This window comes from Schistocerca piceifrons, chromosome 8 (assembly GCF_021461385.2).
Source record: "Schistocerca piceifrons isolate TAMUIC-IGC-003096 chromosome 8, iqSchPice1.1, whole genome shotgun sequence".
NCBI lineage: Eukaryota > Metazoa > Arthropoda > Insecta > Orthoptera > Acrididae > Schistocerca > Schistocerca piceifrons.
Window position 1 is genome coordinate 209,910,762 of NC_060145.1, and position 25,801 is coordinate 209,936,562.

General features: G+C 38.9%; 1 protein-coding gene across 1 annotated transcript in view; it reads right to left on the reverse strand.

Moving 5' to 3' along the window:
* Positions 1–14,853, reverse strand: part of LOC124711763 — a 44,840-nt gene extending 29,987 nt beyond the window's left edge. The window contains exons 1-2 of the mRNA XM_047241978.1: positions 14,127–14,853; positions 1,582–1,850 (exon numbers count right to left, since the gene is read on the reverse strand). Of these exons, the coding sequence (XP_047097934.1) occupies positions 1,582–1,850; positions 14,127–14,538 (681 nt within the window). The 5' untranslated portion in view covers positions 14,539–14,853. The remainder of the gene's footprint in view (positions 1–1,581; positions 1,851–14,126) is intronic.
* Positions 14,854–25,801: the final 10,948 nt, after the last annotated feature.

Here is a 25,801-nt window from a genome sequence, read left to right on the forward strand (position 1 = left end):
TTTGGTAGTACTGTCGTTTTTCATTGATGACACATGCTTTGTTCATTTATTGTTATATCTTTGCAATTTTCAAGCTGCTAGGTTAGTTTCGTTATCACTGCCATGCTGTTAATCATGGCTGCTCCGCTGTCTATTTGAACCAAAGGAGAGCATCGTTCAATGATCCGTTTTTTGTGGTTGGAAAGCGTATCACAGGCCAAAATTCATCAAAGACTTTCAGTACAGTACGGGAACAGTGTTTTGCCACAATGGACTGTCTACAAATGGATTGAAAAATTCTGGTATGGTCGCACAAGTGTTACGCACGATGAAGGAGCCAGATGACTGTTTACCGCGACAAAAGAAGAAACCATTGAGTGTTGACATGAAATGATTCTCATAGACAGACGATTAACTATTGATGAAGTGGCACATCATCTGCAAATTATTCATGGTTCTGCCTACGAAATCATCCACAACAGACGTGGGTTTCACACAGTTTGTGCAAGATGGGTCCCAAAACAACTCACACAGTTGCATAAACAAATGCACTTGGACATATGCAAAAAAAATTTGGATCACTATGGTAACAAAGGGGACAACTTCTTAGACATGATCATTACTGGTGATGAAACATGGATCCATCATTACGAGCCAGAGAGTAAATGGCAGAGTAGGGAATGGAAACACCCAAATTCGCCATGCAAGAAAAAGTTCAAAACCCAACTGTCCACAGGAAAACATGCTTTCAGTTTTTTGTGATGCACAAGGTCCAGTACCGGAACATTAGGGGGAAAGGGGCACAACAATAAACAGTGTATGTTACAGTGAGATGCTTACTGCCAGGCTAAAGCCTTCAATTCGAAGCAAACACCGAGGATTGCTGTCAAAAGGTGTTGTATTGTTGCACGACAATGCCTGTCCACATACTGACCTTCTGCCTATCACTTGTTTGGTCCACTGAAACAGGCATAAAGGGGGCCTCGGATGAAGCAGTGAAAGAAGCGGTGCATTCCTGGCTTGCAGCTCAACAGAGAACCTTCTTTTATGAGGGCATCAGGAAGCTTGCACATCAATGGACCAAGTGCATTGAAACGCAAAAAGACTACGTCGAAAAATGATGTTCTTGTAAGTTTCCTATTTGGTTAGGATAAAATTTTATAACTACTTTGTGGATAGTAATGGACTTACCCTCGCATATTCGCTTGGCTGATTTAAGCTGAAGAACAGGGCCCCTCATCATAATTAGTGCTTTCAATTACAGCAATGAAGCCTAAGATATTCTTAAAGCAAAGAGCTGAATGTGGGGACCACAAACATAGACTATTAATTGCCAGGAGAAAGTTTTTAGTGTCTTTGCTTGTCAGGAACATTATTCATTTGAAAGATATGGACAGGAGTGGGGAGGTGAGGCAAGGGAGGGATGGAGATCATAAATAGGAGAAAAACAGAGTAGGAGAGGAGGAAGCCTGCAATGGGGGTTGAGGGGGGGAAAAAGAGAGAGAGAGAGAGAGAGAGAGAGAGAGAGAGAGAGAGAGAGAGAGAGAGAGAGAGAGAGAGAGATTTCCAGCTACATTACCATCACAATAGATATACTGGTACCTGCTTTATAAAGCCAAGTAGATTACTTAGATTCAAGTGCTGAGGTATTTCCAAAGCACTGTCATAGTCCTGCAAAGGCCTACGCCCACGCCACATCACTGTTGCAAACCACTTGCAATTGCTTGGAATTTCTTCTGGTTCACAGGGAGTTGCATCAAATGTGACTGCATCATCCACATGCAAAACAGACTGCAGGCTTTGCTTGGAGCTCACTCGATGACCTCCCACAAAAATTCTGCTTGCCAATGCAAGGACATTTTCCTCTTCGCCTGGAAAAAAAGAGAAGTCTCTCTTACTTTTTGAGTGTGTATTACATTTGTTGACTTGGATTAATAAATAACATGATGCTGTAGCAACAGACAGATGACCTCCTTAACATGGCAGAGATATGAATCTCAAGAAATGATAAATAGATGACATCAATAACTACTTGAAAACTTTAGCAAAGCAAAAAACAAAAGGTAACAGGGCTGTTTTGTTTTTAACAATTTGAAACATATTAAAAACTTGAAACTATCATACCAAAGTAGAAAAAAAGAGATTTTTGGAAATAACAAAACATGCAGATATGGCTGTCAGCTCTGATCCATAACATCATTTCACCCTTAGGCAATATGGCAGCCATCAAGACAAACATCCCAGATGAGAACAAACAAAAATAATCCCATTATACAAAACATAATCAAAATAATTCGAATAACAACATGACACTAATGGGGCAGCCATGGAAATTATGAACTTTTGGGAAGGGGGCATATAAAATAAACAATATTCCTAATATAACAATATTATGAAAATGATAGTTGCTAGTCACCATACAGCAGAGATGCTGGGCCGCAGGCCTTTGTAAAGAAAAAAAAAAAAAAAGGTCGCAACTTTCACACACATGACCACAGTCCCTGGCAGCTGAAGCCACACTACCACTCCTAATACAAAATGTATATCCACACAAAAAGTTTTGCAAAATTCCAGTATGCCAACATTACACAAAATCCACAAAATGTTTGTCACTAACATCAAACAATCTAAATACATAAACAAAACTCTACTAAACCAACATGTAAATAAATCTACAAGAAAGTGATACCAGAAATTTGGGTCAACTTAAGTGCTCGATATTGCTCGTCTTCTCTAACCTGTGCCATAACTGTACAGTGTTGAGTGACGTCATGGTGGACAACATATTTGAAATGTATTGTGTTTGCAGAGAGCATGTTGGAGTATGCAGAGGTTCACCTTAGAGTGGGATGTTTATGCCTGTAAATTATTTGTGAGTGTTTTTAGTAATATTGGACTCCGTGAGGGCTGTTTGTGATAACACTGGAAGAGTTTGTGGCAGCTTGTTAGCGAGTTAATTTGATGCTGACACTTATGGGAAATATTTCAATTTCAGGACTGGAATGATTAGTGTGGTGTTTTGTTTATTGGTAGTAGAGATTTATTTTTCGTTACTTCTGTGAGTGACAAAAAATTGCACAAGTAAGTCCCTTCATGTTACGATGGGGGTGAAATCAAGAGTACGATTACATTCCTCTTGTTCTTTGGTTTAACTGCCAGGCACTGTAAAGAAGATATGAGATCGACTAAAGTTGCTGTACCTTGGACCAGAGACCAGTATATGTGACAGCATCAGTGGGACAATATGGCATTCTATTCACAGGGATTCCTGTTTTAAGTTATACCCCATAGTTCAACTCATGTTGCTGATTCCACACCCTGTTAATTTTCATGGTTATCGATATTTGTTTTGTGAAATTTCTTTTAGGTTTCGTTTATTGGTATCGGGGATTCAAATTGAACTATATAGCTCAACTCATTTTCTCGATATCAAGTTTTGTTATTTTTGTGGTTTTGCACTATGTGTGTAGTGTGATTTCTTTCAGGATTTCTTTATTAGTATTGGTCTTCGAACATCAACTATATAGTTGAACTGATGTTTTCTATATGATTTATTGGTTTTTTCCTCTTATAGTGTTTTTCTATTTAATTATTGGTTTATCATGTTTCTATTGTTGCATTTTGTTATTTTGGTAGTAAAATGATTCTGCAGTTGTTATATTAGATGGCAGCGTCCTCCTGCCCAAACCCCAACTTTCCTGTGGTTGTTCCATTACTTTCATTATTTATTATTAAGAATTTGCATACTTTATGATTATATTTGGGCAGCATGGAAATGTTTACAAGTATTGCTCGTCATTTTAAAAAAGTGTGCATTGTGTCTTGTGGTGCAGACAACGTCATTAGTCAAAGTTGTCTAGTGGTGTTGTACACACAGATTGATCCAGAAACTTCACTCGATCTATATAGTTAAAATGAAGTCCACGATACCACAAAACCTCAACTCACTCCAAATGCTGTTATTGAAAATACCACAAAACCACAACTCATCCAAGAACTTGAGCTGACAACATCACTTAACTAGAACAAACACCACAATATGATAAAGCCACAACTCATTGTGGGTCGACAGAAGCGTCCGATCCAACGCGTCGGCTTTGACCCGTGACGTAAGGGTGTTGTCGTGTGTGACGTCATGACGGCGCGGAGTTTGGTTTGAGTGTGGCTGTCTCCAGTTCTGTTTTATCTTATTTTATTAACTTTTCTGATCTGTTCATTCTATCTCGTGAGATTTTTTTTTTTTTAATTTAAAAACACTTATTACTTATTTTAATTATCTGTTTCCTCCAATTTCTGTTTTAGTTTATTATATTTATCTTTCTGATCTGTTCGTTCTATCCCGTGAGATTTTTTTTTTTAAAAAGACAAAAAACACTAATCAGCAACTGAAGCATCTTTATCTTCAATGGGTTGCAGGGGTTACGACCTCTGGGGAGGTGGGTGGGTATTCATGCATGGCTGTCTTCACTTACACGTTGTAGCTACGCAAGGCGTCTAAATTTGTTTATATTTAGTTTGCCCCCCACCCAAAACACCCCATTTCCCGCACTTGTCTCGTTAGTGTCATTAGGCTTGTTGTGGAAAGTGTGTCTGTTTGTTTTTGTTTCCGCCATATTTGTGACGTCATGGGTCAAAGCAGGCGGGCGGGATCAGACGCTTCCGTATTTCCCTCATTGCAGTATTATCGAAGATCTCACTTAAGCAAACCAGCCAGAACAAATTCTATGAAACCAAACCTCGCTAATGTAACTATTATCGAAAACTTAACCCGGACAAAATAGACAGAACAAACACCATGATCCACCAATCTTAACTGAATCATTATTAACTGCAACTAATAAAACAACCCACAAATTCATTAAAAAAATTTAATACCAATTTCAGTACACAATTAAAATGCAATCAATCATGATAATAATAATAATAATAATAATAATAATAATAATAATAATAATTTTATTGTCTTTAGGCCATTACAGCAATTGACAACGTCAAATGAAGTTACAATTTATAATACAGTGTGATAAGGTATTGACTACTGAAATATTTTAGCTTATATTACAATCAATGTACAGTGGGTCATCTGTCAGATTACTGCATTTTACAGTTGAAGAATTCATTGATATCATAGAATGGGTGGGCAATAAACCATTCATGCAGTCTTTCTTTGAATGTATGTTCAGGAAGATCCTGTATGGCATGTGGCAGCTTATTAAATAGCTTGTGCCCTGTGACTTCATAGCTATTTATTGATTTTGATAGTCTGTGGTAAGGCGTGTATATGTGTTTGATGCTTCTTGTGTTGTAACAATGTACATTTTCTCTACGTTTCACATCTTGTAGGTTCTTCTTCGTAAAGATTAAGACATTGTATATATAGAGGTTTATTACAGTCATAAATTAAACACACATACCATACTTCTTACAATAAAAGAAACATAAAAACACTGAAGGAACTTGTTGTTGTGATAAATTAAACACACATACCATACTTCTTACAATAAAAGAAACATCAAAACACTGAAGGAACTTATTGTTGTGATCACACCATCACCCTCTGGGCATGCAACAACCTATTAGTCAATTTTCTCTTCATATCCATCAGATATGCAAAGCAAAAATTAAATTTCCAAGCATTACCAACACACTAAACTAACAATTCCAGAGATCATAAGAAATCCATAGACAATAATTACTGACACTACAATAAATCACTAACAAAGTAAGGAATGATTGGTTTGGTCTACCTTGTGGCTTTTCTTTGTTGGTGGTCTTTTTTCAGGGGTAATATTGAGTGAATTGGGGTTGGTTTGTGAGTTGCAAGTTGTGGGTGTTGTAGGAATTTTTATTCTACAGTAGGGTCGAGGCCCCAGTTATGGCCACATTAAGGGCAATTCGAGATACACCACATTTTTAGTATAGGAAGAAAGTATACAAATTACTTTGAAAAATCGTATCAATTGCTTCAAAGTCTACACATTACAACCACGTAAAAACAAATATTGTAAGTTATTTAACAAAAGCAGAAAAAAATATTGAAAAATAAATGGCGCATTTCCCCAATTTTGGCCATGTTAACCCTACCTATGGCCAGTTGTTTCCCCACTTATGGCCACTTCATATTATAATAAAACTATGGCTAAAATAATTGTCAATCCATGTGCCAGAAAGTAATTTGTGCTTTATACAAGTATATAAGACAACAGACAACAAACATACATCAAATAGGTAAAAGGTACAGAAACTGAATGAACAGAAAAAAAAAAATCGTTAGGCAAAGTATTGCCCCAGTAATTACTTAAATCAACTTCCACACAAGTTTATTTCTCACGAGTATCAATGGAACCAGAGTCAGAAAGCACTTTCAAAATTACAGATACATACTTAAAAATTACAGGTCTTGTTCTTCTATTTCCTGTTAAACTAAATTTTACCAAAATAAAGTCCCCTACTTTCAAATTCTCACTCGAAGATAGTTTCACATTTTCTGTATTTCATCTTCATCTCCTTCTATGTAGTCATCAAAACCGCTTCCATTGTCTGTCCATTCTCGTTCCTCAGAAGAACTTGTTGGCCTATCACTTAACTCTTGTCGGTTTCTTGTTTTCCCCTTTTTTACATGAAATAATGCCAAGTGCTGCTCTTTGGACTTTAACTCCTTCATAGCTTTTCTCTTCCTTTTTTCCTGCTTCTCTTTTTCCTTTCTCCTGCTTCTCTTTTTCCTTCAGTTCATGATATTCCACCCACTTGTTACTAGTCACAACAGTGGGTGTATGTTCATGCTTTCTCTTTGTGCCTCATTGTTTGGGTTCTGGCCAAGTGATGACACTTTCAAAAACGGTTGCTAATGATTTTGGTGGTGTCACTTGGATACGCACTGAAGATGGACTATGGTTGGATATTGGAGTACCTGAATTATGTGAAATACTGTTGGGGGTTGTTGATATATCTGCAGGACTGTTGGTGGGTGTTGAAGGAATATCTTAATTGCATGTTGAAAATATGTCAATATTATCAACATTTTGATTAAGTCTGTCTGTGTTTTGTGAAACATTCTCTGTTTGATTATCTTCAGAGGGAGGCGCTATGCTATCTGTCAGAATGTAATCAGTATTACCACTAGCACCATGCATTTCAACCTCATCAGCTATTTTTCTCCAGAACTTGAAAAGTAATAATGCTTCTTGATTTCCTTCCCACTCATGATTGCTTCTCTTGGTTGCTCAGAACTCATCTAGAAGGACAGGATCAATTTGCTTTTCTATGTATGAGAAATGTCTCAGAAGTTCCTCATTTGTCTGAACTGTGGTTGAGGCTGGTATACTACGAACAACTATCTTGCTGTAATCTACATTGTTCACATTAAATGGAAACAGACCAGTGGCCCTGAAACCAGCATGAATATTTGCCACCATTTTAGGTTCTGTAATAATTTGTGACAGAACAGAAGGTACATCAGATTTTGAAATTTCAGTGCCATTATTTTCAAAATGCCGTTTCTGAACAATCTTCTTCCACATTTTTTTCATAGGTCCAAAAACAGCTACATCTAATGGTTGCAAGATGTGTGTAGAATTGGGATGGAGAGCAACTAGAATGATCTGATTTTCCCTACAATATCTGCTCGAATGAAGCGTCAAATGAGAGCAGTGCCCATCTAAAAATATTACTACAGGCCAGGGAATTTCAGCTTCCTTCAAGAACAGATCAAGTACATTTGTTATGTACTCAAAAAAACTTTCACCTGTCATCCACCCATTTTCTGTTTTTCCAATGCCCCAGTTTGGAGGAGCTGCTTTCACCAATGTTGCTGGAATTTTTGCATATTTGAACAGTGTTAAGGGAGGAGCAAATTTTCCAGCAGCATTCACTGCAAACAATGTAGTAACGTTATCTTTGTCAGAGTTACATGACTCATCATAAACATGATGGCCACGAGGACCTATGATTAATTCCCCTTTAGGAGCCGAAAAAAAGAAGTTTCATCCACATTAAAAATTCTATTTGGGTCATTTAACACATCCATATCATTTAAAGTGATGGATACTTTGTGAAACCAGTTTCTTATTTTCTCTTCTGTAACAGAAGCTCTAGCCCTATTGACATATTCTGCATGTTTTTGTGACAGAACCTTGTGTCTCTTAAGAAATCCATAATACCACTTTTTTTCCAGGTCGATTGTTAGTAAATGTAGCCTTACAACTTTCCATATCTGCATTCTCAATAAGTTTTTGCACAGATTCACAGAGATTTTCTTTAGTAACTGGAAATCCCATGCTAGAACAGTCCAAAACCCAGTCCACCAATTTTTTTTTCAATTTGTTCTCCTAAGACAGAACGTGGACCACAGTGCCCTGTAGATTCTTTTGGAGATACACCAGAAATTTTGTTTCTTAATGTTGTCCTTGGAACTTTGTACAACTTGCTTGCAGTAGCAACCTTCATTCCCTCATCAATAGCCTTTAGAGCGTCTTTAACTTTGCTGGGAGAATACTGAAACTTCTTATTCTTTGGTTGACTCATTTTTCCTATAAATAATGCACAAAGATTTAGTTAAAGACTGTTGCATATTTGAATAGTGGGGTCAACAGAAACCTCCGATCTTACTCGTCGGCTTTGACCCGTGACGTAAGCGTGTTGTGGTGTGTGACGTCATTACGGCGCGGAGTTTGGTTTGTGATTGTGGCGTGTTTGTAGATGTCGTGGGGGTGTTTGTCGTGCCCTCTGGTGGTGTGTTCATGGTTTACGTTTGTTTGGTTTGTTGGAGTCAGTTTGATGTTGCTCAGTGGTGAGTGCTGTGTTCGTGGTTTTGAAGCGGAATTTGTATTAGTGAGTTAACGGTTTTGTGTGATGGTTAATGTAATGGTAATTGCTGTACGTCGGGTGAGTTTGTTATTGAGTGTATTTGGTTGTGGTTTTTTGTTCAGGAATGGATATGAAAGACCGCATGAATAGTGTTCGGTTGAGGGCGATGATGGGCGAGACACCGTTAGAGCTCATCAAGTTTCTACAGCTATTCGGATTAATTGCCGAAGTTGTAAAGTGCTCTCTTTGCCGTGAGGCGATGAAATTGGTTAAAGTTCCGGCCTCTCGGACCAGGGACGGGTACATGTGGTGCTGCAGGAAAGATGGCGTATGGCGTTCCATAAGGCGCGGTACCTGGTTCGAGAAGTCTAGATTGGGCATGCGTGAGATTGTGCTCGTTACGTATTATTTTTGTTATAGATCGCCACAGAGTTTTTGCGCGTTTGAGACTGGTGTGAGTGAGAGGACTGTTTTAGACTGGTATTCTTTTTGTCGTGAAGTGTGTTCGGAATTTATTAAGTACAGGGGTAAGTTGGGGGGGACATGGGGTGGTTGTGGAGATGGACGAGTCGCAGTTTGGGAAAAGGAAGTATGGGAGGGGGAAGTCTGTGGCTGGTCTTTGGGTGTGGGGGGCTGTTGTTCCGGGGGGTGGGGGTTCCGAATGTGTTTTTAGGGTAGTGGAGGGGAGGTCGAAGGCTGAAGTAGTGGGGTTAATTGAGGAGTATGTAGAGCCGTGGTCCACAGTAGTTTCCGATGCTTTTTCTTCTTATAGGGGGTTGGGTGAGAGGGGATTTAATCATTTAGTAGTGAACCACAGTTTAGAGTTTAAGAATTATGATACAGGGGCTTGCACTAACACAATTGAGGGGATGTGGGGGGCGGTTAAGTCAGTTCTTGGGAGGGGGAAGAGGTGCTCTTCCAACCTTCAGTCTCATTTAGATGAGTACTGTTGGCGGAAGAGTGTCCCAGAGGGCTATTGCATTGTTCGTGTTTTTTTAAGGGCTGTGGGTAAAATGTATAGGCCGAAAGTGGTTAGTTAGGGTGGGCTGGGTAGGTGGGTGGGTGGCTGTGGTTCAGGGTGGGGTGGGTGGTTTATTTTGTTGTATAGTGTTTGTTAAGGTGGGGGGGGGGGGAGGGGGAGTGTGTGTGTGTTCTCTTTTTGTTGTGGAGGATCTATTTTGTTGAAGTTTTTGTTGAGTTGTAGTGTGTGATTGAGATGTTTTTTATGTTGTATTTGGTTTATGTTTGTGGGTTTTTTATTTTGGGGTTGTGGGGGAGGGGGTTGATGTTTTTTTTATTTTAGTTCAGTATTTTTTCGTTGGTGTGTGTGTGTGTGTGTGTGTGTGTGTGTGTGTGTGTGTGTGTGTGTGTGTGTGTGTGTGTGTGTGTGCGCGTGTGTGTGTGATTGTGGTGGCCAATCTAGGTTGTGGGGCTGGAACTTTTTTGTGGTAAGTTCCATTTTTTTTTTTGTTTTTGGTGTATGTGTTGTGTATTGGGTATAGGGAAGTGTTTCATTGAGATTTGTGGCTGTGAAGGTTGGTATTGGTATATGTATTGGAAGATGTGTTTGAGATCATATGTCATGGGTAGTGGTCGATATGGGATTGGTAACTGGTGTTGAGCTATATAGCTGGAGGGAAGTGTTAATCTCAATGTTTGGTGGAGTATGTCGATTTTTGTAATTGGAGATGGGATCGGGAGTTGCTGTTGAGCTATATAGGTCAACGGAAGTGTTCGATCCCAATTTATGGGATCGGGAGTTACTGTAGATCTATGTAGGTCAACGGAAGTGTCTGATTCTGGATAAGAATGTGTTTTTTGGTATTTGGTTTGTTTCGTGATGTTGATTTTTTTCGTCGTTTTGCGTGGTTTTGTATGGCGGTCGGTGGCTACATTTGTGTATATTTAGTATCTCCCCACCCAAAAACCCCCAATTTCCCACGCTTGTCCCGTTAGAGTCATTAGGCTTTTTGTGAAACCTGTTTATTTCAGTGTTTATGATACGTATGCGATGTTTTTATATCCGCCATATTGGAATTGTCGTTTATGGTCGTTTCCGCCATATTTGTGACGTCATGGGTCAAAGCCGACGGGTAAGATCGGACGCTTCTGTATTTCCGAATAGTGCCTATTGCATATTTTTTATCTTACAAGCATACGTAAATTAGTATGATATGCCAAGACTATACTAACAATGAGGTATATATTGATATAAAAATACCAAAAATATTTTAATAAAGCTATTTAAATAAAATTAGCCTAGTGTAATGTAGGACAGAACACTAATATTGATGTTTTTGTATCAGTTTTTAGAAGTGGCCAAAACAGGATACATATATGTCTCCACTTATGGCCACATGCATGGCCATAACACGGAACCAGGGCTAAATATGGATCTGTTAATGGCCACATACTTTTGATAACATGTTTTTAGGCTGAGCGATATAAAACTTAAAAGAAATGAAAATATAATGTCTTATCTTACCTCTGAACAGATTAAGTTTCTTCTGATGTTTTATTTAAACAAGTAAAATACAAAAAAAAACAGATCATGTGTTGCTTAAAGAAAACTTCTGCAAAACCCAGCTTCTGCAACACTGATCATTTCACAAAATGGTGTCTCCAAACAAAAACAGACAAAAGAATGATTATGTAGACAAATGAAGAGAACCTTTCACAAAGTTTATAATAATCTATAGTAGAACTGGCTGGTATTCCAGAGAAGCTTCAAAATTAACTTTCGACATCAAGGTGGCCATAAGTGGGGTAGTGGCCAAAACTAGAGCCTTCACCCTAATTGTGATATTTGATCTGTTATACATTCATGATGGGACAGTTGTGTTTTTGAATGTTGTTGTTTTTGGTATTGATGGCTTTGGCTGAGCTACAGCCAAAGGAAATATCCAATTCCAATTTTCAAGCTGTAGGTGATAGCTGCGGATGAGATCAAAGGAAATGTCCGATCCCTTTGGTTTTGTTGGTGTGGTGCAGTTGTGGTCTTCAGTCCTGTGACTGATTTGATGCTGCTCTCCATGCTACTCTATCCTGTGCAAGCTTCTTCATCTCCCAGTACCTACTGCAACCTACATCCTTCTGAATCTGCTTAGTGTATTCATCTCTTGGTCTCCCACCACAATTTTTACCCTCCACCCTGCCCTTCAGTACTAAATTGGTGACCCCTTGATGCCTCAGAACATGTCCTACGAACCGATCCCTTCTTCTTGTCAAATTGTGCCACAAACTTCTCTTCTCCTCAATCCTGTTCAATACCTCCTCATTAGTTATGTGATCTACCCATCTAATCTTCAGCATTCTACTGTAGCACCACATTTTGAAAGCTTCTATTCTCTTCTTGTCCAAACTATTTATCGTGCATGTTTCACTTCCATACATGGCTACACTCCATACAAATACTTTCAGAAACGACTTCCTGACACTTAAATCTATACTCGATGTTAACAAATTCTTTTCTTCAGAAACGCTTTCCTTCCCATTGGGTCTACATTTTATATCTTCTCTACTTCGACCATCATGTGTTATTTTGCTCCCCAAACAGCAAAATGCTTTTACTACTTTAAGTGTCTCATTTCCTAATCTAATTCCCTCAGCATCACCCGACTTAATTCGACTACATTCCGTTATCCTCATTTTGCTTTTGTTGATGTTCATCTTATATCCTCCTTTCAAGACAGTACCCGTTCCGTTCAACTGGTCTTCCACGTCCTTCGCTGTCTCTGACAGAATTACAATGTAATCAGCGAACCTAAAAGTTTTTATTTCTTCTCCATGGATTTTAATACTTACTCCGAATTTTTCTTTTGTTTCCTTTACTGCTTGCTCAATATACAGATTGAATAACATCGGGGAGAGACTACAACCCTGTCTCACTCCTTTCCCAACCACTGCTTCCCTTACATGTCCCTAGACTCTAGTAACTGCCATCTGGTTTCTGTACAAATTGTAAATAGCCTTTCGCTCCCTGTATTTCACACCTGCCACCTTCAGAATTTGAAAGAGAGTATTCAAGTCAACATTGTCAAAAGCTTTCTCTAAGTCTACAAATGCTAGAAACGTACGTTTGCCTTCCCTTAATCTAGCTTCTAAGATAAGTCGTAGGGTCAGTATTGCCTCATGTGTTCCGATAATTCTACAGAATAGAGTAATTTAATTTTTTCATATTATTTGTTTTGGGACGGTGCGGTGTGTTTTTATTGTTGTATATTTAGCTTGCCCCGTCGTAAATCCTAAACTTTTAATGTCTGTCCCGTTAGTTTCACTTTATTTATGGAGTGAGACGTTATGTGTCTTTTTATTTTTGGCCGCTTTTGTTGGTGTGTGAATCCAATGTGTCATTGTCGCCACACTGTATACGCTGGAAGTAACCGGATCCGCCATACTGATGGCGTCATGGGTAAAAAAAAGGCAGACTGTGGAATCGGACGCTTCTGCAATGTTATTATCATCTCTTTCTTCTTTTTCTTTTGCCTTTAAGTTTTTGGTAATAGTCGCTGAATGTAGCAAATTTTAAATTACAACGACTGCATAATTCTGGTTCTACCCCATCGACACCAATTTGCTTTTAGCATCAGACCACAAATAATTCCTGACGGAAGTCGGTATCGAACGCGGGCCTGAAATACGGAAAAGTTTGGGAAGAAACTGAACACCTGGCAACCCAGGTTACCTTCGCAAAAAGAATGGCCCATAAACTTTCCTCCCGCATATGGCACAAAGAACATTCAGTTCACGGGTGTTTCGCAACAGTACCATCTCGTGAGTTTTTGCTGACGCCCGGATGCCACCAATAAGTGCGTTTATATTTCCCCTTACGTGACATGTCGATTACGAAAATCGTAGTCTGTACGCTTCGGAACTTGTAACACGTATACAAACAAAATTGAGTTGCTCGTTCATTTGATACAGCTATTATTTATTATATTAAGTTGGATATTATAAATGCTACTAAGCCTTAAAACATCGATATTCATTTTGAAACATCCAGTGCAACACTTATCCACCACTAAAGCAATATTTCAATATCATTTTAATACTGCTTAGTGGACGACAGATTAAGCTTTACAAACAACGATATAATCCAACAGTCCATAACCAACACTACTGTGGTACAGCATTACAATATATTACATTAGATGCATATACGATAGCTCACCTTCGTTATGAATGAAAGAACACAGTACTTTCGTTGGACTAACAGCGGAAAACCGGTTCATGTAACAAATGATAAATGTCGTTCAATATTACACCAATGTCGCCAGTGTTTTCATTCATAATGTATACAATATCAACCAAGAACCACGCGAGCTGTCAGTCAAAGTACTCACCTTTATAATTGATGAACGAAAGTACACAATGTCTCGCAGTCACTTCAACAACAGTACCCAATGTACTGTTCAATCCGAATATCACATTCACTGAAGTCGTACCAGCAGGACTACCCAGGTCGTAAGTATGCAGGCGCCAAGCACACGTTATAAACCAGTTACAACGATCTTCACCATTATTACTGAACGAATGACATGTGAACTTCAGCACAGACCCTTGCGCAACGAATTCGTACAGTGTTTGCCTATCAGATTCACTTTTGCCATCTACAAGCAATTTCTCGCCGTAAAGAAGCGCGCGTTCTTCTTGCCCATCAAACCGAAACGTTACTATCGCTTTTCCCGGGTAGTGAACCTCTTTTACGACACCAACAACATTACTTAGAGTCACCGCAGATTTCCGTTTTGACATTTTTTACGCTTAATATCCAACATCATTCACATATAAAACATGTTTGTATATAAATGAAATGATTCGTACGTCGCAGGGCAAAGTTACAACTACACACCATGATAGAGATCTTTGGCTTGGAAAGTTAAGTTTGCAAAGCATACAATATTTTTACGTTAAGAAGTAATAAAAAATTGTATCTAGAACTCTGGATGATTACATTGCTACCTTTGCACATTTATCTAATCTTCACGTCCGATAAAGAATCATTATTTGACTTTGCTGCAGCTAGCTATCTAATTTGTAGTACCGTATCCCGCGACACATTTCTACATCTGCATCTGTATTCTGTAAACCACCATGAGGTGCATGACAGATGGTACGTCCCATTGTTTTTTTTCTCTTCCATTGACGTATCGAGCTCGTGAGGAATGATTGTTTGAATGCCTCCGTGCGCGCAGTAATTATTCTAATTCAATTCAATCCCTTTATTCATCCGTTAACACTATACATTGTATAGATGTAGTCAATTACAATATTCTAATATTTAATTTGTTTCAAAAACTTGGATAATAAATACAAATATTTTATATCAGTATATATAAATAATATTACTTTTACATATTCAGATATTCTTCAATATTATAAAAACTATGTGTTAGTGAAAATTGTTTAAGATCTACGTTGAATTTATGAAATTCTTTAATTTTCTTTATTGTAGATTGCAATACACGAAAAAGTATTTTGGGCTGGTAGTTTACACTTTTTTGGTAGAGTGCTCCTTTGTGGGTGTGTCTGTGAAAATCATCTCTGTTCCTTGTTTCATGGTTATGAACCTGATTATTTAATGTTGAAAATTCCTGGTGAGTTTTCAGAAAGGATACACAGTCATAGATGTATAAGCTAGGAAGAGTCATTATTTTAAATTCTTTAAATATTTCCCTGCATGACACTCTGCAGGAATCCCTTTCATTATTCTAATATTACTTTTTTGAAGTTTGAAAGCTTGTTCTGCCATATCTGTATTTCCCCAAAAGATCACACCACATCTAAGCAAACTTTTCATATAAGCAGAATAGGCACACAGAAATGGTTCAGTGTTGCAACGTTCCTGAAACATTATTAGCACATAGCAGCATTTACTTTATTTTTTACACAAAACTTCTAGATGCTTTTCCCATCTCAAGTGCTCACCCACCCATATACCTAGGAATTTTCTATATGGAGCTTGTGCAATAACATAGTTCCCTAAGTCAGCTTTTGCTCTTCTGCAAGCTTTACTTTTAATAGTACTGAAATTCGTCAATACCGTTTTATCCTTATTTATGATCAAAGCATTATCGCTAGACCATTTTCGTGTCTCATTTATTGTCCTAGAGAGACTCTGCTGTAGATTATCCTCCGTGTATACTTTCATAAAAATGCTAGTGTTATTAGCGAACATCACCGTTTCTACAACTGTCAGATGGTTTGGCAAATCGTTTATGTACACCATGAACAACAGAGGGCCTAACACAGAACCCTGGGGCACACCATAGCTAGTTTTATTATTATTATTATTATTATTATTATTATTATTATCTGGAAGATACTTTTTGCCTTCATGACATATTTGTACTTTCTGTTGTCTGTCAGAGAGATAAGACTTGAACCATTTGAAGGCAAGTCCCCAGATACCATAAAATTCTAGTTTCATAAGCAGTAAGTCATGGCAGATTAGATCATGTTTTAGATAAATATGAGAATATCCCGCAGCTTCATTCTTTCTTATCTTCAATATGTCGGAGGTTATCGTATTTACTTCTATATCATACTCCGCAAGTTAACTAATGGTGTGTGGCGGAGCGTACTTTCGGTATTACTAATTTATCCCTCCAACCCTGTTCCACTCGCAAATAGTGCTTGGGAAAAATGATTGTCGTAAGCAACTGTATTGACTCTAATTTCTTGAATTTTCTCCTCATGGTAAATATGCGAGATGTATGTGGGGGTAAGTAATATGTTGTCTGACTCCTCCTGAAAAGTGCTGTCCTGAAATTTCAATAGTAAATCTCTCCATGATGCACAAAGTCTCTCTTGTAATGTCTGCCAGTGGAGTTTGTTTAGCATCTCCGTAACTCTCTCTCGCCAGCTAAACGATCCTGTGACGAAATGCGCTGCTCTTCGTTGTGTCTTCTCTATCTCCTCTATCAGTCCTACCTGATAGGGATCCCAGATAGATGGACAATACTCAAGAATCGAGCGAACAAGCGCCTTATAAGCCACTTTTTTGTGGATGAGTAACATTTCCTTGAGATTCTTCCAATGAATCTGAGTCTGGTGTATGCTTTTCCCATTATCTGTTTTATGTGGCCCTTCCACATCAGGTCGCTCTGGATAATTATGCCTAGATATTTTATGGCAGACGCTGTCTGCAGCTGTTTCTCATCAGTAGTGTGGCTGTACAGTAGTGGATTTCTTTCTACATCTACATTTATACTCCGCAAGCCACCCAACGGTGTGTGGCGGAGGGCACTTTACGTGCCACTGTCATTACCTCCCTTTCCTGTTCCAGTCGCGTATGGTTCGCGGGAAGAACGACTGTCTGAAAGCCTCTGTGCGCGCTCTAATCTCTCTAATTTTACATTCGTGATCTCCTCAGGAGGTATAAGTAGGGGGAAGCAATATATTCGATACCTCATCCAGAAATGCACCCTCTCGAAACCTGGCGAAGCTACACCGCGATGCAGAGCGCCTCTCTTGCAGTCTGCCATTTGAGTTTGTTAAACATCTCCGTAACGCTATCACGGTTACCAAATAACCCTGTGACGAAACGCGCCGCTCTTCTTTGGATCTTCTCTATCTCCTCCGTCAACCCGATCTGGTACGGATCCCACACTGATGAGCAATACTCAAGTATAGGTCGAACGAGTGTTTTGTAAGCCACCTCCTTTGTTGATGGACTACATTTTCTAAGGACTCTCCCAATGAATCTCAACCTGGTACCCGCCTTACCAACAATTAATTTTATATGATCATTCCACTTCAAATCGTTCCGCACGCATACTCCCAGATATTTTACAGAAGTAACTGCTACCAGTGTTTGTTCCGCTATCATATAATCATACAATAAAGGATCCTTCTTCCTATGTATGCGCAATATGTTACATTTATCTATGTTCAGGGCCAACTGCCAGAGTCTGCACTATTCATCAATTCTCTGCAGGTCGTTATGCAAATTCGTACTATCTTCTGGCGTTGCTACTTTGGTATAAACAACTGCATCGTCTACAAATAGCCATAAAGAGCATCCAACGCTTTCTGCATGATCATTTATATATATACATATATATATATTGTTAACAGCAACGGTCCTATCACACTTCCCTGTGGTACTCCGGATATTATCTTTACATATGTCCATTTAGTTCCACTAAGAACAGCGTGTTGAGTTCTATCTGCAAGAAAGTCTTGAATCCAACTGCTAGAGTAATCTTTAAAGCTGATTCTTGAAACTTTGTTTATAGGCTTTCTTAGAATGGTTTACACCTGTCTGCAAGGGTCTTGCAGTTCACTTTCTTCACTATCTCTGTGATGCTCCCACATGGATTACAGGAACCTTTGACAGTTGGTGCTGCACTCCTCTGTATACGTTCAATACCGACTGTTGCTCCTAATTGTTATGGGTCCCACAAGCTTAAGCAATATTCTAGAACTGGTTGCACGACTGATTTCCAAACAATCCCCATTGTAGATTGACTTCACTTCCCCAGTACTCTACCAATATACTGAAGTCTACCACCTTATTTATTAATGACTGAACCTATGTGATAATTCCATTTCATATCCCTACAAAGTGTTACACCCAGGTATTTGAATGATTTGGCTGATTCCAACAATGACTCATTGATATTATAGTCATAGGATGCCATGTTTTTTTTTTCATTTTGTGAAGTGTACATTTTTGCAGTTTTGAACATTCAAAGCAAGTTGCTAATCTTTGCAACACTTTGAAATCTTATCAAGATCTGACTGAATGTTAATACAGCTTCTTTAAGACAATACTTCAATATAGATAACAGCATCATCTGCAAAAAGTTTGATTCTAATGTTAATATTGCCTGCAAGGTCATTAATATACAACATGAACAGCAAGGGTCCAAACACACTCCTGGGGCACACGCTTAGTTACTTCTACATCTGACAATGTCTCTCCACGCAAGACAATGTGCTGTGTCCTCCATACCAAAAAGCTCTCAATCCAGTCACAAATTTTACTTGATACCCCATATGATCCTACTTTTGACTATAATTATAGGTGTGGTACAGAGTCAAATGTTATTCAGAAATAAAAAAATTCTCCATCTACCTGACTGCCTAGAGCCAAAGCTTTCAGTATGTCATGTTAGAAAAGTGTGAGTGGGTTTACATGATCGAAGTTTTCGAAATCCATGGTGGTTGACACTGAGGAGATCGATCTGTTGAAGGTACCTCATTATGTTTAAGCTCAGAATAAGTTATAAGATCCTACAATAAATCGATGTCAAGGATACTGGACAGTAGTTTTGTGGATCAATTCTACTAACCTTCTTGTAGACGGAAATGACCTGTGCCTTTTACCAAGAACTGAGCACAGTTTTTTGTTTGAGGAATCTACGACAGATTACAGTTAGAAGAGGACCAAACTCAGCTGCAAATTCAGTATTGAGAATCCATTGGGCCCTCAACTCCACTGACACTAATTTCACTAATTTCATTCATCTTTTCAGTGGTATGAGGTTTAAATTGGGGAAGTTCTCCTGGGTTTCCCTTTATAAGCTAACATTTTAGAACAGAGTTAAGCATTGTAGCTTTTGCTTTGCTAGCCTCAATTTCAGTTACTGTCTCATTCACTGGAACTGGAAACTAACTTTGGTTCCACTGACAGATTTTACATATGACCAGAATTTCTTTGGGTTCTGAGAAAGTTCAATTGACAATATGCTGCTATGGTAGTCAGTGAAGGAATCATGAATGGCTCTCTTGACAGCCAACTGCTTTTCATTCAGCATCTCGCTGTCTATAGCCTTAGGCTTTGTTTTACACCTATTATGCAGTAATCTCTGTTTCTTTAGAAGTTTCTTTACGTTATGAACTGTTATAATGGCTACATATGTATCCAGTGCATGGCCAACTATTCTTTTAAACTTGAGCCAAATTTCCTCTACATGTTCCTGCCCTGTGCTGAAAGTTTCAAGATCCATATTGGGATATGCCACTACCGATTTTGCATCTAATTTACTGAACATATAGATCTTTCTGTTTCTTTTAGTTGTCCTTTGTACTTTGGTAATCATTGTTACCACAACCTCATCATAATCACTCATACCAGTTACGATGTGGATGTCGTCAAAGATATTAGGTCTGTTTGTTGCCATTAGACCCGATATATTTCCATCATGAGTGGGGTTCCTAGTAGTCTGTTCTAGAAAGTTTTCAGAGAAGGCATTTAGTAAAGTTTCATAGGATGTCTTATCATGCTCACCACTAACAAAACTGTAATTGTCCCAATTAACTGTAGAATGATTAAAGTCTTCACCAATGACTGCAGTATGAGTGGGGAACTTGCATACATGTTAACTGAGGTCTTCTCTAAAGTTTTAGATTTCATGAGGAGACAAATCTGGTGAGTGATGGAAGAATCCGATTATCATTTTATGCCCACTCTTGATACTGAGTCTTGCTCAAACAATCTCACATGCAGCTTCAGTTTCTACTTTAATGAACTTGAGTTTCTTGTCTATTGTGACAAATACACCACCACTGTTTCTCACTTGCCTATCCTTTCGATGTAATTTTAAATTTTTCCCAAAAAACCTCACTGCTATCAGTTTCAGGTTCCAACCAGCCTTCTGTACCAAATATTACGTGAGCTTCACTACTTTTCAGGAGCACTTGAAACTCTGCAACTTTGTTGCGAATGCTTTGGCAGTTTACCATTAAGATTTTAATACTCTCACCTATGGGAGGCATTTCTTTCGATCTTACTCTGATGCTTCTGGGTTTCCTAAAGTTATCGTTATCTAGATTGGATGGAGAGTCACCTAATCTAAAAAAAACCCTGTGTGCACCCCAGACACCGTTAGCTACCTGTGTAGCAACCTCTGACGTTTAGCGTACACATGAACCCGTTTAGCCGGACCCTACAGTTCTCATCGCTATGACGCAAGTTCAGGAAGTCGCAGTCTAACGTGTCACAGAACTGCAAAGTCTCTGGTTCAGCCCTTCCACTCGACTAAGAACCAAAGGGACACAATCAGTTCTCGGGACTATGGAGCAAAGTGTGTGCTTCGTTGAAACCCCATTCATAAGGCTGGTCTTCTCAATATTCTCTGCCAGTCACTGGAATGACCACAGATTGACCTCAGAGCCCAACCAACAGACATCATTTGTTCCAACATGCGCACAATCTGCAGTTGGTGGCACCCTTTTCCCTCAATGGCTGCTGCAACAGCCTCGTCAACATGTTGTATGAGACCTCCAGGCATACACACTGAGTGCACCTGTGCTCTTTCCTGTCTCTTGTTGCTATTTCCCTTAGGGGTACCATCGTCCACCATACATTTGAAGTGCCGACGATTAATGGACCTCTACTCTTTTCCATTTGCGTCCTCCTGACACTGGGCAAAGCAGGTTTCCCCAATACAGATGAAGTGACTCCCACTGGTTAGTTTCAGTTTCAGTGAAAGACAGCACCTCAAACTTGTTGGTTAGGGGAATCCGTACAACACACTGCATTCTCCCTAGTCCCTATCCACCTGCTACAGGACGCCTAGATCTACCACTGACACGCCACTTGCAATCAGGTAGACGAGTAATGTCAGATACTGTACTTTCTGCAGAGGAGATGGGATCCACAGGAAAGGATAGTAGTTGAGCTCACTCTGGTACTGGTATGACTCTTGGTAGCTCTCCCAACACACCGATTCGCAGCAGCTGCCAATTGTTTGACAGTAGTTAGAGCAATTTCCAGCTGCTTACGAACGTCAACCAACTCATCCTGTGTTCGATAACATTGTTCACAGTGGAGCTGTGTTTTGGCTGGTGCAATATATTATAAGGCAGGGAACAAATAACTTTAAAATAAGCCAGCTGATTATCTTTTAATCTGTTGAGCTAAAAAGTTGCTGATTCCCTATGAAAAATGAAGCAAATATACAAAACGAGATTTCTATTAACACAATACAAAAACCTGTGGCAGAAACTATTAGTTTCCTAAATTGTATTGAGATTAATTGCAGTTGTTAGCAAACTCGAAAACAAAGTTGATTTTCGAAAAATTCTTATAATATACAGGGCTACTCCTCTTTAAGGGAAAGTTAGATGTAACGCAATATATCAGTTAGAAAATCTGCTACAGAAATTAAATCACAAACACCGATTTGCTACAACTGCTCGTAGATTATGCAAAGTCTTTGGTAGCTTCCCAAAATTTTTAAAACGCACGTTTATTTGCGTTGATAAATATACAATGGAGTTCAGGGGTGATATATTCTTTGGTAGAACTATGTGAATCAGAAACACTGATTTGCTACGAAATGAACTACAGATCAAAAACACTCATACCTGTAACATACGAAAACAGTTTTGTAAACGTCCGATAATTCCTAAAATAACCTGTTTCTCATGGAACTATACAATGAAATTAGAGAACGATTCTTTTGAACAAGGATAGGCCTAATGTTCCAAAAAAATTTAAAGAGCTCAATTACGTTTAAGGCAGCAATTGATGATAACAGTACAAGTTTATCATGGCACTCGCTAATGTTCACAAATTCCCAATATATATATATATATATATATATATATATATATATATATATATATATATATATACATATATATATATATCGCAATACAAACGGGTATTGATACAATCAATGAAAGATTATACAGAAATTACGTGACCAGCATAATACGAGAATCTAGAACTTAAAAATCGGCCCACGAACTTGTGCATGCTGCCTCGCACAAAGGAAAATTCTATTTAATTAGTCTAAGTGTGGCAATATGGAGAACGAGGGTACGTTTACAGTGGGTGTTATGTCACATCACATCATTTCGCTTCTACTCTAGTACCGAATGGTTTACTTAAGGATATGACTCAAGGCCAACACGCCATGTCAACGTCAGAATATTCCATAATGAATTTCAAATGGTGACAGTCACACAAGCTGTCAACGGTCCTTCACGTCACGTCACTTACCGTTAAGGTTAGTCAGGAGGAAAGTTTTCACTGCATTGTCAGAAGAGAACTTCGCGGTGCTCACGCATTTTATAGTTGTGGCATTTTTGCTTTTGAATCTATGGTGACATGGATGTTTTCTCCATTTATTGTTTTTCCGCAACCGAGGAGAAATACCTGAAGCGAAAAATTATTTTGGTTTTACATTAAAAGCACAGAGCTGACGCCCAATCTGTGAAAAAATAAGAACATAAGTTGATGGAATTGTCATTAAATAACATTTTAAATGAAAAAGTCAGCTCTAATGGTGGAGAGAAATACAATGTTATGACGTAAGTAATTGGTTAAGAAAGCAAAACATAATGAATAAGGTAAACAGGGTCTAATTAGTCCCTCATACACTAAAAAAAAATAAACCGAGCGAGGTGGCGCAGTGGTTAGCACACTGGACTCGCATTCGGGACGACGACGGTTCAATCCTGTCTCCGGCCATCCTGATTTAGGTTTTCAGTGATTTCCCTAAATCGCTTCGGGCAAATGCCGGGATGGTTCCTTTGAAAGGGCATGGCTGATTTCCTTCCCCATCCTTCCCTCACCCGAGCTTGCGCTCCGTCTCTAATGACCTTGTTGTCGACGGGACGTTAAACACTAATCTCCTCCTCCCCCCTCCACTAAAAAAAAAGAACAATTATCCACCTCAAAGAAATCATCCGACTGGGAAATCGGTAGCTGTGATGCACATGTACAGACAAACAAACAATTACAATTACAGGAAAACTAGACGATTTATTCAAGAGTATGAGTTTCACAAATTAAACAAGTCAATAACTTGTTGGTCCACCTCCAGTAGTTATGTAGGCAGTTATCTGGCTTGGCATTCATTGATAGAGTTGTTGGATGCACTCCTGGGGTATATCATGCCAAATACTGTCCAGCTGGCACGTTAGCTCGCCAGTATCCAGAGCTTGTTGGAGGGCTCTGCCCATAAAACTCGAAATGTTCTCAGTTGGGAAGAAATCGGTGACCTTTCTGGCTGAAGTAGGGTTTGGCAAGCACAAAGACAAGCAGTAGAAATTCTCGTCGAGTGCAGGCGGGCATACACCTGCTGAAATGTAAGCTCAGAATGGCTTGCCATGAGGGGGAACAAAATAGTGCGTAGAATATCGTCGATGTACTTCTGTGCTATAAGAGTGCCACAGATGACAATCAAAGAGAACCTGCTACGAAATGGCACCCCAGACCATCCATCACTCCCGGTTGTCAGGCTATAAGGCGAGCAACAGTCAACCGCCCAGGGTGTCTCCCATGCAAGTGGACCTGGGCAGGGGCGACCGCAGGGTCGGAGGGGGGGGGGCTGGGAAGTGGGGGCAGTTGCCCCTAGTGAGAATTCATTCAGTTTACGAATATGGAAAATACCTGTAACTTTAGGGCACAGTTATGTATGATTTAAAATACCTGCAACATTACCACTAAAATAACCGGAAAATATCGATAAAATGACGTAAAAATGATGTAAAACATGTTTAAACAGAATTACAGGATGAACTAGAGGAATGAAAAACTTTAAAGGAGAATCGAACTAAAATTAAAAAAGATGATAAATTGTGTGTTTTTCTTTAAGAAATCTCGTTCGTTGAAGATGTGCAAAATTCATACATATCCGTCTTACAGCTATTGCCTACGAATTATCTTTATTTTTATTTCTACACCCAAACGTGGTAGAAATTAACAACAGCAAGTGAGGCAACAATGGGAATAAGCAGATGAACCAGCAGTTTATTGTTAACTTTTATAAATGCATTCTTGAGCAACATTTAAGCGTTTTTCCTGAAGGCACGCCCATTGTTCGCTCTTTACATATTAAAAGAATCAGTTGTGTCATAAAGGGACGTTAAACACAAACGTAAAAAAATGATATCTCCCTTGAAAAATAATCTACGATACAGTATGTATATGACGAAAAATACAAAATTAAAGATAGATATCTATAGCCGGAATATTCTAGATTTTAGCAACTGTAAACAACGCATATCTGATAAGGAAAGACCGTTTACATGTTAACAAACTCTGGGCATTACTAATAAGCTATAACAAATAAAGCGAATCTGCCGATCGACAAACTACTACACGTGTACGTGGTCCCATTAAGAATGGTACCCATGGTGAGAGTTCCATCTCGAAAATGTTGACTTATAGTGTACTAAAATGTCACTCTCTCTGCTCCCACCTCACTAGGTACAAACGTCTTCATAAACCTCAACTGGCAACACAATACAGTTGCACAACAAAACACACTCGGAAAAATTTTATTCTTTCAAATTTCAAATAATGGTTAACAATTGTCAGACGTTAATTTAAATTAGCATATTGTATTATGTTCCTTTTCGTTTGCTGAAGAAGTGTTCGAGGGTACTGTGCAGCCACTAATATCGCTACTTGTCTGTAGTAGTAGGCAATATTCGTCATTGGAACTACTGTCAACGAACGTGGTCTAACAGGGTGTGGCGTGAGTTACCTTAATTTCCGGAACGTTCTAGATGAGTCTTGCTATGTTCTAATAGGAACATGTTGTTGTTGTTGTTGTGGTCTTCAGTCCTGAGACTGGTTTGATGCAGCTCTCCATGCTACTCTATCCTGTGCAAGCTTCTTTATCTCCCAGTACCTACTGCAACCTACATCCTTCTGAATCTGCTTAGTGTATTCATCTCTTGGTCTCCCCCTACGATTTTTACCCTCCACGATGCCCTCCAATACTAAATTGGTGATCCCTTGGTGCCTCAGAACATGTCCTATCAACCGATTCCTTCTTCTGGTCAAGTTGTGCCACAAACTTCTCTTCTCCCCAATCCTATTCAATACTTCCTCATTAGTTATGTGATCTACCCATCTAATCTTCAGCATTCTTCTGTAGCACCACATTTCGAAAGCTTCTATTCTCTTCTTGTCCAAACTATTTACCGTCCATGTTTCACTTCCATACATGGCCACACTCCATACAAAAATATTTCATATCGCATAAATATTTCCATATCCATCTCAAGAAACCGCTCCAAACGATCTCGCGAAACTCAAAGTTACTGG